Consider the following 15,378-nt stretch of genomic DNA (forward strand, 5'->3'; position numbering starts at 1 on the left):
GAGGGGCCGTTGGTTGGGGTGGTTGAAAGGTCGTTATTAAACAATTTCGCAAATTATATTAGTTGTTCTTTTTATCATTCTACTTCAAACCTACGACCGTTATTGTTCTGTGTCTTGTTGTAGCACCACCTATTTGTTGTCTTGACGAGTCGCGGAAACAAAGACGAGGGCGAGTTGAGTGAGCTCCTGGCAGATCACGCGATTGGCTACCTTAGTACTCACCTAGACAGAGGTACCTAAGGTACTAATGTAACGAGAGCAAGATACATACGCAACTTCCCGTTAATCCCTTCGGAAAGGTCACGAATACCAACACGACAGCTTGTTCTGTGGGGTTGGTTGTGCTTGTGTGATTGATAAAGCTTCATGATTATCTGCCAGTATGAGATCGGGCCGAAAGGACGAGACTCTCCGGTGAGACATGGATTTGCTTGATGATGGGAAATTCAAGAGAAGGAAATAATAATAATACGGATACATGGTAACGAGGGAAAGGTACAACTCTGTAAAGGATGGAAGACCCTGCGGCCTGCCCCTCAAACCTAAGAACAAGAACCAACGGTCACTACCGAATAGCCAATCAAAAAGGGCCCAAGTTGGAAAAGCCCCTCTTATAGAATTCAGACCCGAAGTTCTAGGCCCTCTTGGCGCTAAACCTTCTGTGTCGTCAGGCTTCAACGGGCTAATCTACTGGCTCCTATTCGTGGAGCTCTCTAGAAAACGGGCAACGACAGTGGACGATGATTCAAAAGGCCACTGACGGACTTGACTGCCGACAGTAGCGTCATCCCTTGATGCATTATTGCGTTGCAGGATCGGCATTTTATACTCTACTACAGGTCCCTTAGGGACCTTTCAAGGTATTCATCACCTTGATGGATTGTCCAACCGCAATTAACCGCCAAAGACTAATTAGCTTGCGAGCTCTTAGTGTTTTAGTACGTGTCATGAGGATCTCGATAAGAGAAGGAAGAAAGGGATCGTGACCGTTTCTTCAACGTCGTCATTAAACCATGTCGAACCACTAAACCCCAGTGGGCCAAATTAACAAGGGACCCCCCATGCTCCCCCCATGGAAGTTAATGGTTTGAAGGTTTGACATGGTGTTTCATCGTTTCACATTTTTTGAGTGACTATTACTGAAGAAGCAAGGGGTACACTTTTCTTGCCCAAGTGTGTTGGTGATGCCTGAAGATATTTTGATAGGCAGGTAGCGAATCCGATGCAATCTCTGTGTATCTACACTGCATTGTGTGTGTGTATACGAAAACCTTCAATTTCCTGCAGTGCGAGGCAGAGATACATACCCCAGACATATCACCAAACCGATCCAAGCCGAACCAGGCTACCAGGACTGACTACAGGCTATAGGCTACAGGGTCTAATTGGAATTGCTAAGCTGCTAACCTAGTGTGTTGGTCCGCCCTGTCCTGACTCGTCTGCCGCCTCAAAAATACTCTTCCTATCTGGGTCGTGATCATCCGACAAGGGCAAGGTTAGGAGCTATTTCAGATTACATTTCTGCCCTATGACAATGGAACGTAGCAAAAACTGGCCTGACTTTGGGTTTTCCTGTGACCATGCTGCGCCCTATCTCATGGAGCAAACGCTGCTATCATCACCAAAACATTCTATGAGGGTGCCCCCTGGTTGTGGCTATGTACGTCGTAGAATATGTACGCAGGTACGATATAGCACATACACACAGACGTGCACAGTCCCGGTCTCAGTGACAAGTGACAATCACAATGTATGTAATGTTCTTTTTTCCCTCTTTCTCTAATCGGATGTCTCGGTCAACAGCCGGCCGGCCCTGTTGATCACTAAAGGCCAAGAAAGTCAAAGGCATCGAAACCAGAGACCAGACCCACAGGTCGGATAGATACGATAGTACATACTACATACCAGGAAGAGAGAGAGAACATTGGAAACCCAAAGTTTGTTTCGATCTCCTCCTCCTCGTATGTGTAGCTACTAGCACTTTGTGGTTCAATGTTACTCTACTTTCACTTCGCAACGAGTTGCACTTTAACAACCAGCACGCTACCTGTATATCCATGCCCGACCAACTTAAACTTACATGGATGTCAAAGGTTTTGTCTGTCTGCCCTTGTCAACAATATGGGGCTTTGAGGCATCGGGGCATCAATCTTTCCTCTTTGCCTTTTTGTTCTCTCTCGCTCTCTCCGAAGAGAGAGGGAACTCACGGACTGTATTCATCCGTCGTCTCCCGTTCTTATAATTCCTATCTAAGCTCTTCGTATTTCCTTCAAGCGTGTACAGATGTTTTCCACGGCTATTGTCTCTGTTGAACTGGACGGACCCTCATCTCATCACGACCAGGGTCAAGCTCACAAGGGCCCGACCAACGACTTGACTTGAAATACGTTACTGTCTGCTGTGTATTATATGCGTGGTGCATTTTGTATATGTATTCATGTTCTCGTTCCGGCCCCATCGTCGCTTACACGAGTCGAAAGCTTCGCACGTACACGTACACCCAAATCCTTCTACAACTACAAGCTCTTTCCCACTCTCAAAACTCCACACCACTGCAGCAGCTTGCATACCTAGACACAAGTGCTGGTTGAATGCCGACCTGCCCAATCGGCCATACTCGAAACTCTAGGTGCATAATAGTTGTGCCTTAGTCTTCAGCCTGATCGAAGTTGTGGTCCGCACTTTCACTTATACGGCTGGCAGCTGACGACCAACTCACTCACAACTTGAGCGCCGCATTCACTGTGCCAACTAGTTACCGACCTGGTCTCTTATCTGCATCAGTAGTTTGAGTTTTCGAGCTGTTGCTGTGCTTCGGAAAGGTCATCGGCCTAACAAGTGTGCAGTCGAGCCCGTTGACTCCAAACAGGAACGAAAGAGTTGACGAGAAAGGGCACCGATTCTCACCAAGAAAGAAACTGTTCATATTTTCCAGATCGAGAAGAGTGCCGACCTTGTATTGGAAACAACTTGTACCATTGATCGGCCAGGCCAAAATATAACCTTTTCTATCAATAGTTTCTGTGGCCAAAGCGGCCACCTCGCGGCAGCCAAAAATGGCATTCACCGCTACCCCACGACATAATTCTGGTTCAATTCCGAACCCCTCGTTCCGTAAGTTGTTACCCCGGATTATTGCTGTTGTTATTATTGCCTTTTTTATCGTTTCTTTTCCGAGTGGGCTTTTGTCAAGATTCCCCAATCCCAATCCGTCCTCAGCTTGGTCCTCACTCGGCGTGTCATTCCCTTGTTAGCATGAAAAGAGTTTGACAAAAACCCTGTTTCTTCAAAGCCTTATCTCTCTATATTTGTCATATTTGTTTTCAATTCTTGTCAAGCATTTTGATTAAGTTGTTGGGTGGTCAAGCTCAAGGGGTGCTGCTCTTTCCTTCATCATCACGAATGATGTAATTTGTTGGAGGGAAGGAAGCTCAGCTCAGCTCGGCTCAGCTACTGCCTACAGTTAAGTCAAAATTAAGCTCAACAAGCTCCCAACTGCGACTCCACAATTGCTTGCTCCCGCATCTCTTTATTTTCCAAACCTTGGCACGAATCTAAACAATTCACGATCAATTCCTCTTCTTCTCACCGAAAGGGGCATGTCTTGGATATTTTGAGTCTCTGAGTTACATAATCAAAGACATTGGAAAGAGCCAAACGAAAACGGAACAACTACTGCGCCCCAAAAAGAGCTTGGGAATCCTCAATTGACCACCACTGCCCATATTAAATCATGTACACGCCATTATAATGGCCGACGCTGACTCGAACCCCTCTACAGCCACGCACAACTCGCCGCGAACATGGCTTCTCACTTCAGCTCTGTCGCCCTTAGCTGTCCGGCTCATCCGACTCCTTCTTTCACATGGCGACTACGTTGTCGCATGTCTACCACCCTACGAGATCGATCATGAGGATCGCAGCGCCGAGTTTCGCGAGCTTGTGAATGAGTGTAAGAGCTCGAGAAAGGATCGCGAAGGGTGGAAGGATCGCATTCGCGGCATTCGATGTGACGGCGCTTCCATGGGAAGCTGTGGTGCTGCTGTCGCAGAAGCTGTTCAGGTTTTTGGACGGATCGACATTTTGTTATGCTGCAAATCTGATGGTGAGTTTGAAGCTGTGTAGGTCATCAAGTCGACTGGTTTCACTAACTCAATTGCTCTAAAGCTGTCGTTGGAACGGTAGAGGAACTATCAACAACCCCATTCACACAAAACCTCGTTCGCGACCAATTCGAGTCTGTCTTCTTCTCTCAGGTCAACTTTATCAAATCTGCTCTTCCACAGCTCAGGTCCCAGCATACAGGGCATATCATTGTTCTGACAAGCACTGGCGGCCACATTGGCACACCGGGCATGTCAATATACACAGCTGCCACTTGGGCTCTCGAAGGCTTTTGCGACTCACTCGCATATGAGATTGCGCCCTTCAATATCAAAGTCACAGTTGTTCAGCCCAACAAGGAGATTCTGTCCTTAACCAATCGTCTCACATTCGCCCCTCAATTGCCTGCTTATGACCAGTACCAAGAGTCTGCCCCGAGTATTCGCGACATTCTCGCCAACGTCCTCAACACTCATCCAGATACGGCTTTGCCTTACCCCACATCACCAGCCGACTATGGACCTTCACCAATGTCCCCACCAAGTATATCCATCGAACCGGATGTCGCGCCAGGGGAGATCCTGCATCGCTATCCCAAGCTACCGCCTGGCGCAGCAGATAAGCTGGTCATGGAGACGGTCCACGCTTTATCGGCGATTGGAGGACATGAGAACCCTCCGGCGCGCCACATTGTTGGCTATGAAGCTGCCGTTGCAGTAAAGGAAAAACTCAAAACAGTCACGGAGGAGTTGGAGGACTTCGTAGAAGCGAGTTTGTCTGTGGATACGTTTGAAAGTGAGTTGCAAGCTGAAGCAAGAGAGAGGAAGCCGTCAGACCAAAGTCCCCAAGGACCACCATCGTCTGTTGGATAACGACGATGAAAGAGCGATTTGAAAAGAAAATATTGTCTTGAGAAAACTGAAAGAACTTGGTTATAACTTTCGGAGCTGGATATGGACATTGTTAGAAGCTAATTCGCGATACCCCGGCGTGTATATTCTCGGCAGGCCGAGCTTAAGATACCACGAGTTTTCAAGGCTCGTCCACATAAATAACCTTAATATCGACTGAAACAATCCTCGTAGTAAAACTTGGATTGGTATGATAATATCATGATATGAGACAAGTGTTGACGTAGACTTGCTGCCACTGGTATGTATTTGTCGGCTCGCAAAAAGTCGTCTCCGGTTCCTGGCTTCTCCACTATATCCGAGTCACCCATGTAAGGGTAGGCCAACGTATGTACAGCTCCTAGCCGCATGCGACAGGTGTACGATACAAAGCTCAGGATCCGGCGCTCAAAGACGACAGTTCAACTTCCAGAGCTTGATTTTCCAATTGAACGAGACGATACGAGATCGATACGATAATGCGATTGTAAGAAACAACATCAACATACTAATCGCCCATACAGAGACGCTCAAAGAGTTGCTCTCTACCGAAACACCAACCACGTTGCGCCCGCGGTTATGTTGAGCAAACACCAGATGCTAGGATGAGCTTAGATCCTTTGGCCCCCGTCGCTCCCGCGAGGGTAAAGACTCTTCTGTTACCTCTGGGGCAGATAAAAGCAGACCGATTCGCTACCTTTGTCGAGCGATTAAACCAACAACATGTCGTCCACCTCCGCGACATCAGCGCTGATGGCAGACCTAACAGGAGTAAGTGATGCCATCACCCCGTCCAATATGGCGCTGACCCGACCTGCGCAGACATGTTCTCGCCTCTGGCTTACCCAGATGGCGCTATAATATACAACCTCGTCACTCACGTCCCGCCTCCCTCTCACCTCGCCCTTACTCCCTTCGACTTATACCGAGAACCCCTTGCCATTATAGCTCTGGCGGATGGCACCGAGCTGCATCAAAAGAACCTAAACAAACGACAATCTATGAATGGTACGGGACCAACGACAACAGAGAAGAACATCAGAGCTCTATACCAGGAGCTTGAGGAGCTGCGCGATACCTACCCCAAAGCCCTTGTGCATCACGTTCTGATCTTCGACTATGTCAACCCTCACGACACCGAGATCCCAATGCCCGAGGGCCTTATTGATATTCCTCCACCCGATAAATGTACTGTGACTACCATCAGGACAGTCATGTGCGACATCTCCTCGCTTCTGCTCGCTGAGATGACGACATTGGCCAAGTCCTTCGAGGCCATGACCAACATCGAGTCTCCTGTACCTTATTCAACCTCTTCGAGGCATACTAATGGTGGTTCATGGGGTGGGGAAGGCGGTATAAATAGTCTTCTGAAACGGAATTCGAGCATCGTGTCTTCTAAACATTCTGCGCGTTCCAACTCGGCAGGCGGGATTATGGATAAGGCCCAGGCTCGCATGTCTATGCCAGTGAACAGTCGACCAGGCCTTCACTCGAGTAACTCGACGCCAGGGTTGTCATCAACGCCTCCAAAGAGTCACCTATCGAACCCACCCATGTCCACGGATGGTCCAAGTCCGCCGGCTAGTGATCGGTCGACACCGGAACCGTCTGCCCCGCCAGAGACCATTGAGAGCTCTCGATCAGCTAGTCGCGATCGAATATCAACCCAGGGCTTTGGCGCTGGAGGTGTGAATGACCGCTGGAGGCATAGAACCAAGGGACGAGCAGCAGTTGTCGTTGGTTCTATGTTTTTACAAGCTGGTCGATGGACCGACTCTATCAAGGAGCTTAGTGATGGTGCTATGGCTGCTCGGTCTGTCAATGATCATTTGTGGCACGGCAAGGCGCTGGAGCTCATCTTGGTAAACCTGTTCCTCCTTGGCTGGTCCAATATCGAGTTTCATGTACCTACAGTGCTCATCCAGTTCCCGGACAAGCCAACCCATAAGCAAACCCCGGATCCTACGCCCGAGGATCCCAATCAGCCGAAACATCTTAGAAACCTTCAAGCACTGCTTCCTGAACTACTTGAGCGTATTATTCTCCTCTACTCTAGGGTGTCATCAGACAGCCTTCCCCCCTTGCCACTATCCGAAACTTACATTCGATTTTCAAAGATCTACCAGGCTCTCCACCTGTCCAATGGCTACCTTGACCGGGAATCTCTAGGCATGATTGCGACTGGAATCGTCCCTGACCAACCTCTTGCGGCGCCACCGCGATTCGGTGTAACGCCTTCGCGACAACAAATCGGAGCCATGCTGTTCAAGGCATTTCCCGCGGGTGCTTCGGAACTTCTTACGACTGTTGACCGAGCGTCCATTCTGAGCGGTATAGCGACTGTTCTGGGACCTTTGGGACTTCACCGAAAGAAGGCTATGGTAATAAGAGAACTTGTATCAGTTCTTATCGGTGGTCTGGTCGAGGCAAGAACCCGAGGCGCTGCCGATATGGGCATTCATCCTGCTGCCGGCCTAATGTCGTTGACTTCTGGTGGCGGTGGTTCAAGTAGTGGCTCAATGGCCTTGGAGATTGGAGAGTGCGATGTCGAACAGGGCATAGAGGCCCTGATGACTCTGCTTTGCAAATCTTACGGCATCGTTGGGTTTGATCTAACCCGCAAGGCCGGCGCCAAGAACAACGAAGCGGTTGACGATTCGGACGAGGCTGTGATTGCTAGGATACGTGGCCAGTCTGCAGCTCGCTTCTTCGGGTTCCCAGACGTCAAGCTTAACATTCTAAGAGCTTGCATCAACTTTTCAGAAGCCTTGCCGGATTTTGATGGCGTTCTGCGATTCTCGAGCGACCTCTTGCGTACATCTGGCTCGGGTGTCGCTCCAGGACCACGACGAGAGGATGCGTCACCAATGATCCTTCGAGATGAGCAAGTGCGACTGGCTACGGGAATATCAAGGACTGCGGGCCTGGTACAGAGGCTAGGCTACAACGATATAGCGGCTGAGTACTGGGATGAGTTCTTTGTGAGAGGAATCAAGCTTGAGCCTTCACTAACTAGCAAAACGCCGGTTGCTCACTCAAAAAGCATCCTTCCAGGTGCCGCCGCTAGTCGCGCTTCACAGGATGTCGATCCTTTCATCTACAACCCGTTTCTGAAAAAGCCCGATGAGACAGTAACTCAGACTCTTGTGGCTGATGAATACGCTACGTTCAAGATTACACTACAGAACCCCTATGATATAGAAGTTGATGTCGAGTCCATTCACTTGGCTACAGAAGGCGTTGAATTCGACGCTGTTAAGGAGGCAACGTTGGTAGGACCGTATCGAACTCAAGTTATACGGCTTAGGGGTAGAGCCAAGGAGGCGGGAACCGTCAAGGTCACTGGTGCCATCATCAAAGTCCGCGGATGTCGGGAGCGACGATTCCCTGTCTTCTCTATGCCTTGGGTGCCAAAGCAAGAGCTCAAGATCAAGGCCAAGGGCCTCGCTGCGCTCGAGGAGGCCGTGACAGACATCAAGCCTTTTGCCCCAAAGCTCGAAGCTGAAAGTATGACTCTCACGGCAATTCAAGCACAGCCGCTTGTTATAGTCAAGTCCACCACGCTTGCCCAGTCTTCAATCATGATCTTGGAGGGCGAGAGGCAGGTATTCTTTGTGACAATGCAGAATCTTGCAGCGACACCAGTAGACTTCATGCTCTTCTCATTCAAGGACTCTACGCAAGAGCCTTTGCAGACTGCGATCGGCAACCGGGATGCGACACCCTCTGAGCTGTACGAGTATGAGCTTGCACTGATGAAGAAGCAAGCATTGCGACTTCCTAATAGCCAGAAGACTCGCCATATTGCGCCCAATGGAGAGGCGACGTTCGAATTTGAAATCCTAGGCAAGCCTGGGCTTACAACTGCAACAATCCAGGTCGATTACACGCATTTGGGATGCCCACAAGAAGAAATGCCTGAACAGTTTTACACGAGACAGGTTTCCTTGGACCTTACTGTAACAGTCAATGCCAGCGTTGAGCTTGCTCGAATTGATGCGCTACCAGTGCATGGCGAGATTCCTCAGCCTTTATGGGATCGCTTGGGCAGTTCCTTCACAGCCAAGCCCGACGAATATTGTCTCTTATCTGTCGATCTTCGCAACGCCTGGCCAAGTCAAATGTTGGTGCAATTAGAGAGCAATGATGGAATATCCGTTCAAGAAGACATTCTTCCAGGCAACACGAGTCGAGTTATTCTGCCTGTCAAGAGGGTGTACTTGGAGGATCCTCATGCCACAATACCAACACTCAATCCATCTCGAAACCGACAGTTCGTGGTCAGTGCCAGTAAGATCTCACCTGAGACGGAACGAGCAAACCGTGAGGGTTTCTGGTATAGGGAAAGAGTTCTTGATTGCCTCAGAGCGACATGGAAGACAACGTCGCTGCCTAAGAGGGGCGGCTCGATTGACTTGAGAAGCATCAGACTGACCACACGAATGATTGAGGCTATTAAAATTGATGAGGTTGACATTGAATTATCGGTTGAGGATGCGGATGGTAATGCAGCTGAGAAGGGCGTGGCATATGTCGATGAGTTTATGCAACTCAAGGTGCGTGTCACCAACCGAACGGCTCAGAAAATCCACCCCCTCGTCAGAATCCTCCCTGCACTTTGCCATCGACCTGCGAATGTTGGCCTAGAGTTTACACGGAAGCTAGCATGGAACGGTACACTACAACAGCTCATCCCGGTATTGGAAGGGCATGGCAGCGCAGAGGTTTCAGTAGGCATGACAGTGCTTTGCCGCGGAGAGTTCGAGATATCAGCATCTGTAGAAGAGGTGCAGGTCTGGGAAGGACCTAGAGTTGCGCCTACACGGGCACGATCGGAGTCACAGACGATGCAGGATGCTGCTCTTGGTGTCAAGGAGAGACGTATTTGGCATGCGAGACAGCCTTGTATGCTGATGACGAAAGATCGCAAGTAGATGGAAGAAGAGGAGGGGTTTTGACATGGATTGACAGTAGGCTAGTATTCTAGTCGATATGTATTAGGTGATGAAGATTTATACTATAATGCGATGTTGATACATAGCGAATAACAAGGATAGCGACATTTGTCCTATTATATCCATCTCGATTTGAGTACGTCTTTGTCCCGGGTAACAGATTTCCAGGATTGCTGCCGTTGTGGCTACCCTGTATATCTAAACACCCAGGCTTTCCGGGAGGTATTCTGTTTCACGGAAATGCAAGTTTGCTCCTATAGAGTACAAAGGATAAATCTTAGTAGTGTGCGATGGAAAGGGCATGTTTATTCAAAGGATATGTCATAAATTGCTCATTAGTTGGGTATAGCCTGTGAAAACGCTCGGAAAGGCTGCCGGCGTGCCGCATCTCCCCGACACTCCATACAAGATCATGGTAAGATTCAAGACGAGGTATTCTACAACCCACATATCGTGCATATATCTAATTGAGAAGAATTGATGAAGAATTAGCTATAGGTGCATCAATACATATGTAGGCACCTCTGTTGTCTATCATGCCGTCATTGACACAGCTTGTATCTCCTCAATTGGAGCAAATGAGACATGTACAAGCAAGCAAGCATGATCTGAGGCACCAAATAGTTATCCACAGGCAAACATCATAACCAATCTGTCAAAGCAGATGCATACGGCATATCCATAGGGAATTAGCAATTGCGGAAATAGTCCCACTCTAAGTCGCCATATGATTGCCGAGCATTGATTGATACAAGGTGGGGGCGGCGGTACTTAAACCAACACTACGACTCTCCTCCCCATCCTCGGCAAGTCTTGATCATTGACACAACTCATACCTACCATTAGAAGCCTTGCCAGTTCATTGACTACAATCCCCTCAAACACCAACTCACATTCAGGAATTTCAGCTACATACAGACAAAAATGAGCAGTCACGATATTCCCAGCTACAAGCTGAATGACGGCAATGAGATCCCAGTGGTATGTCACCCGCTTCATCTCAATAGAACTCACAGCATATTGCAGCATTATCACACGAGGCTAACATCCTGCAAGCTTGCATTCGGATTGGGCACAGCCCATTTTAAGAAAGACTGTCAAAGTGGACTTGACCAGCATGTGGTTGACATCACAACCAAGGCCATCAAGGCCGGATATCGTCATCTCGATGGCGCCGAGGGCGAGTTAACGCATCTCTACCAGAACCAATATCATTGCTAACGAATAAATAGTCTACGGAAATGAGGAAGAGCTTGGAGAGGCCATCAAGGCAGGCGGTGTTCCCCGAGAACAGCTTTATGTTACCACAAAGATCCCTGCCGAAAAGAAGGGTTCCGCCATTGATGCCTTTGACGTCTCCCTCAAGAAGCTTGGTCTCGAATACGTGGACCTCTATCTGATCCACGGCCCCTGGTTTGCTGAGACCGATGAGGACCTTCAGCAGCGATGGTCTGAACTAGAGCAGATCAAGGAGTCTGGACGGGCCAAGTCCATCGGCGTGTCCAACTTCTTGCAGGTGCACCTCGAGCCCATCCTGAAGACAGCCAAGGTCAAGCCTGTCATTAACCAGATCGAGTATCACCCTTATCTTCAGCATGGCGATCTCCTAGATTTCCACAAGAAGCACAACATTGCCGTGTCTGCTTACGGCCCCCTTACCCCTATCGTCACAGCCAAGGGTGGACCTGTTGACCCTCTCTACACAAAGTTGGCCGAGAAGTACGGTGTGACAGAGTCCGAGATCGGCCTGCGATGGGTCATTGACCAGGACATCATTGCTCTCACTACGAGCAATAAGGTCGAGAGACTTGATGGCTATCTTGCCAAGCTTCCCAAGTTTAAGCTGACACGGGATGAGATTGCTGAGATCTCCAAGCTCGGTGCGGAGAAACACTTCCGAGGATTCTGGCGGAACAAGTTTGATGAGAACGATAGGTCGTAAGCCTAGACAGAGGATTTCGTATAGTTCGAATGCCATGACCAACAGATATATATAAGAGGCTTGACTGTCATGGTGTGATCAGATCTGACACTTCAAAGTGTAATCTAAATAAGCAAAATTCGAAGCGCCATGCCACGCAAGTGTCATAAATCGTCCATTAAAGCTCGTCATCTGATTCTGTCTCATCGCCAGCAGGTGTAGGTGCAATCTTTTTCGTTGTAAATGGAAGCGCTCGCGGTGGCGGAGGCTTTTCGGCGGCCTTTGCAGGAACCTTTTCTTGAGAAGCAGCCACGGATGTCGAACCATAGATTTGCTGGGATGGCTTCAACTGAATAATATTATCCTCGTCGTCGCTATCGACAGATGCAGTTGCTTCCGTTGTGTTCCCAGGATCTGTATCCTCAGGCTCCTGTTTGACGTCGACATCCATGGTGTCAACACCGGCATCATCTTCGGACTCTTCCACTCGCCTTGTTGCAGGCGCCTTTCTCTTTGCAGGCCTGGACTTGGCGGCCTGTCGAGAACGCTGCTTTGACTTTGGCTTTGGCTTTGGCTGCTCGACTTCAACTGCAGCAGCCTGTGAAGGTTGTGAATGACCTGCCATGCTGGGGTTTGCTGCTAGAGCCGCTAATGCCTGTTGTTGTTCCCTAATCTTTATTTTCTTCTCATTTAGGAGGTCCCTGAACCTTTTCAACAATAGTGTCTCATCCTCACACTTTGCTTTGATCAGGTCTTCCAGCTGAGACTGAAGCTGGGTGACGGCGGCATCCGCTTCGGACGATTTGACAGCCAGGTCGGCCGCAGCTTGTTTACTGCTAATGGAGGACTCAGCAGCTGCACCGCACCATTCAAACAGTTCGATGGCTTCATCTGGATCATGGCTCAAAGTGATTGCACCGAGGCGTTGCTAGGGCAGTTAGTTACAAACCCGGACTTTTGGATAGCTCCAGTCTTACCGTAATACCCTGGACCTCTTTACGAAGGGTGATTGATATAGACTTTTCACTTTGCACTGTGGCTGTAGCTTGGATATCCGGAAGGGGTTCCTGCTGAAACAAGCTCTGGAGAATCTTTTGCCATTCGCTCTCTGATGCAGGACAGTTGCTGACACGCAGGGACATGACCTTACCATGTTTCACTAAATTCAGAGTCAGATTCAGGGATCGATGCATTGCCGTTTGCATCGATGGTGATGATTTATGGACTAGGGTTCCAGATTGCAATGCAGTGGAGGGAATGGAATGACTTACATGAAGTGACATATGGCTCCTCCCCTTCAGTACCTACTAACTTGAGGTCGAGTGGTTTCGAACCCTTTTGGGTTACTTGTATAAGCACAAAGGCAGCCTTGTCATCACTGCGAGGGAACCTTAGAACGCGCATCGCAGGAGACATCAGAAACGGCACAGACACAGCCAAGAGTTTAGAAAGGGTCTGCTTGTGCGTGTTCGTTTGGCAATACCAAGGACTTAGGTCAAGATCGGTGGAATGGTGGCAGATACCGAAGCTGTGGTAGTGTTTTGGAGCAGATCGATACAACTCCCTTGTGGGAATAGCGAGATAGCGGGTGAAACACGGCGCACGGGCCGACGATATCAACGCTTGCGAGTTGGCTTGCTAGATGAATGCCAAACGGTAAGGGCTAGATGGAGTGTGTCTGGATTCAAGTTGTCGTCGATGTTGATGATGATGATGATGGCGATCAGTTGGTGCTTGGACCATTTGTTTTAAGTTGGGTTGGATGATCCGCAGGAGCTTGGGCAGTGGCAGTCCAGGGTATGTTTTAGCGAGGAGCTTGTGTAAGACGTGGGTAACGAGAACAAGGAGAAGGGGAAGGAGAAAAGTCAAGGAACAGAGTAAAATGTCTTTGTTTTCTGTCATTTAATAAAGTGATCTGACTGCAGGCAGCCATAAGGAAATATGGAGTTGGATGCATCTGTTGCATGAAGAAGCGGGAGAGCTGCAGGCTGCAGGAACGGCCAGTTAGCCAGTCTCGAGCAGGGGCAAGCAGGAAAGGCACAGGCTAACAAGACTCCTCTCTTTTCCAGGCACCTGCCGCTAAATGGGATAAAATAGGGACCTAGGGCCTCAAACATTAGTAGCTGACATCAACATATTCCTCATATTGACAATCTGACAGTTTCATTGACAGCATGCCATTGTAAAACTCAACTAGAGACATGAGTGAATTGTGATTAGTTCAAGTTCGAAAGCGTAACTTGATAATCTGTTGCAATCCATAGTTACCATTCCATGTCAGTACTTCTCAAGCCCCCAAAGGAGTCTATTATATTCCATCCAGTTGGATGACACCCTTTGCTGCTAGTGAAGTGGCCTACATCTGGAGACCCATCCCATCTGCTGTGACTGGGTCTCAGACGTGTGAGTGAGATCGTTCCTGGATCTGGCCTGTGCAGTTACGTACCTATATAAAGTCATTTCGTGCAGGGACACATGTTTTTTTCTTTCTTGAGACATTTCTGGAGGGGAATTTATCTACGTGATACAGGTCAGGGGAAGTGTAAAAGAGATCAACAACAACAATAACATCATCGTCGGCAGCTGAGTCCAGGATTGTTGCACAAAGAAGAGGGACAGTGCCTGGCCTCGGCCGGTTTTTTAGCTTTGTGAGATCATCAAAGATCGTCCAGGCACGCCAGGCACGCCAGGCACAAAAAACACCAAAGCAGAAAGCTTGGAAACATGGAAGCTGAATCGTTTAAATCAATCGCTAGTCACAAGCTCAAGTAACAAAGAAAAAAGCTTTCTTCACTTTGGGTATGTCTACCTCACACGTCGCGACTATGACGCGTGAATGTTCTGGGCCAATCGGGCGTCCCCTGACTGCAAACGGTTCAATTGCTGCTAAGTTGTTTGGAGGTTGCGAAAACAAGCCAGTCACGTGTAGATACCTATTCAGTCACTCAATTGATCAATTCTCAAGCCAGCACCCAGATATTCCTCCAAAACATCCTTTAAATATCCCATTTCAGGTGTAGTGCCAACAAGCCTTCTTTCGTAGTGTTTAAATAGCGCAGAGACCAAGCGTTAGCACTTGCCCTGTGGGGGAGTTGTTCATAGCGATCGTAGTGCCCAGCAACAGATGGTCACAGTGGGCATGTCCCTTAGTAGTTAGCGGGGACCACCTCCAGCCACGCTTACAGTGACCACCCCCCAGCCATTTTCTTTTAACAGCCCACCAAAGCAAACCAAACAAACCAAGTCCAGTCCATCCAGTCCATCTCACATTCCTGACCTTTGCATCCTGTTTCGCACGTCACCCTCGCGACCATCGAGAAAAATCCTTTTCCTTACCTACAACTTCAGTATCAAAAACCCGAATACCCTCCTCCTCCTGCTCTTAACGAACTTCCTCCCTGACGATCTTGCTTTTGCTTTTCCTTCTTTTTTGTCCGCCCGCAATACCCGTCTCCACACGGCGACGTTACAACGTACCTACCTATTTTCTTTGTTCCTCCGACTA

General features: G+C 48.8%; 3 protein-coding genes across 3 annotated transcripts, besides 1 other annotated feature; 2 read left to right on the plus strand and 1 right to left on the minus strand.

The window, feature by feature from the left end:
• Positions 1–3,428: 3,428 nt before the first annotated feature.
• Positions 3,429–3,452: a microsatellite.
• A 298-nt stretch (positions 3,453–3,750) lies between these two features.
• FPSE_00952 (uncharacterized protein) lies at positions 3,751–4,976 on the plus strand (the record flags this gene model as incomplete). The annotated part of the gene is made up of 2 exons (XM_009254072.1): positions 3,751–4,105; positions 4,168–4,976. The coding sequence occupies 2 exons, from the start codon at positions 3,751–3,753 to the stop codon at positions 4,974–4,976; spliced, it is 1,164 nt and encodes a 387-aa protein (XP_009252347.1).
• A 5,900-nt stretch (positions 4,977–10,876) lies between these two features.
• FPSE_00953 (uncharacterized protein) lies at positions 10,877–11,894 on the plus strand (the record flags this gene model as incomplete). Its single annotated transcript, XM_009254073.1, has 3 exons — positions 10,877–10,933; positions 11,009–11,111; positions 11,185–11,894. 3 exons carry the CDS (start codon positions 10,877–10,879, stop codon positions 11,892–11,894), a joined length of 870 nt encoding a protein of 289 aa, XP_009252348.1.
• Positions 11,895–12,051: 157 nt separating this feature from the next.
• FPSE_00954 (uncharacterized protein) lies at positions 12,052–13,289 on the minus strand (the record flags this gene model as incomplete). The annotated part of the gene is made up of 3 exons (XM_009254074.1): positions 12,052–12,801; positions 12,851–13,032; positions 13,145–13,289. 3 exons carry the CDS (start codon positions 13,287–13,289, stop codon positions 12,052–12,054), a joined length of 1,077 nt encoding a protein of 358 aa, XP_009252349.1.
• Positions 13,290–15,378: the final 2,089 nt, after the last annotated feature.

This window comes from Fusarium pseudograminearum, chromosome 3, assembly GCF_000303195.2.
Source record: "Fusarium pseudograminearum CS3096 chromosome 3, whole genome shotgun sequence".
Taxonomy (NCBI): domain Eukaryota; kingdom Fungi; phylum Ascomycota; class Sordariomycetes; order Hypocreales; family Nectriaceae; genus Fusarium; species Fusarium pseudograminearum.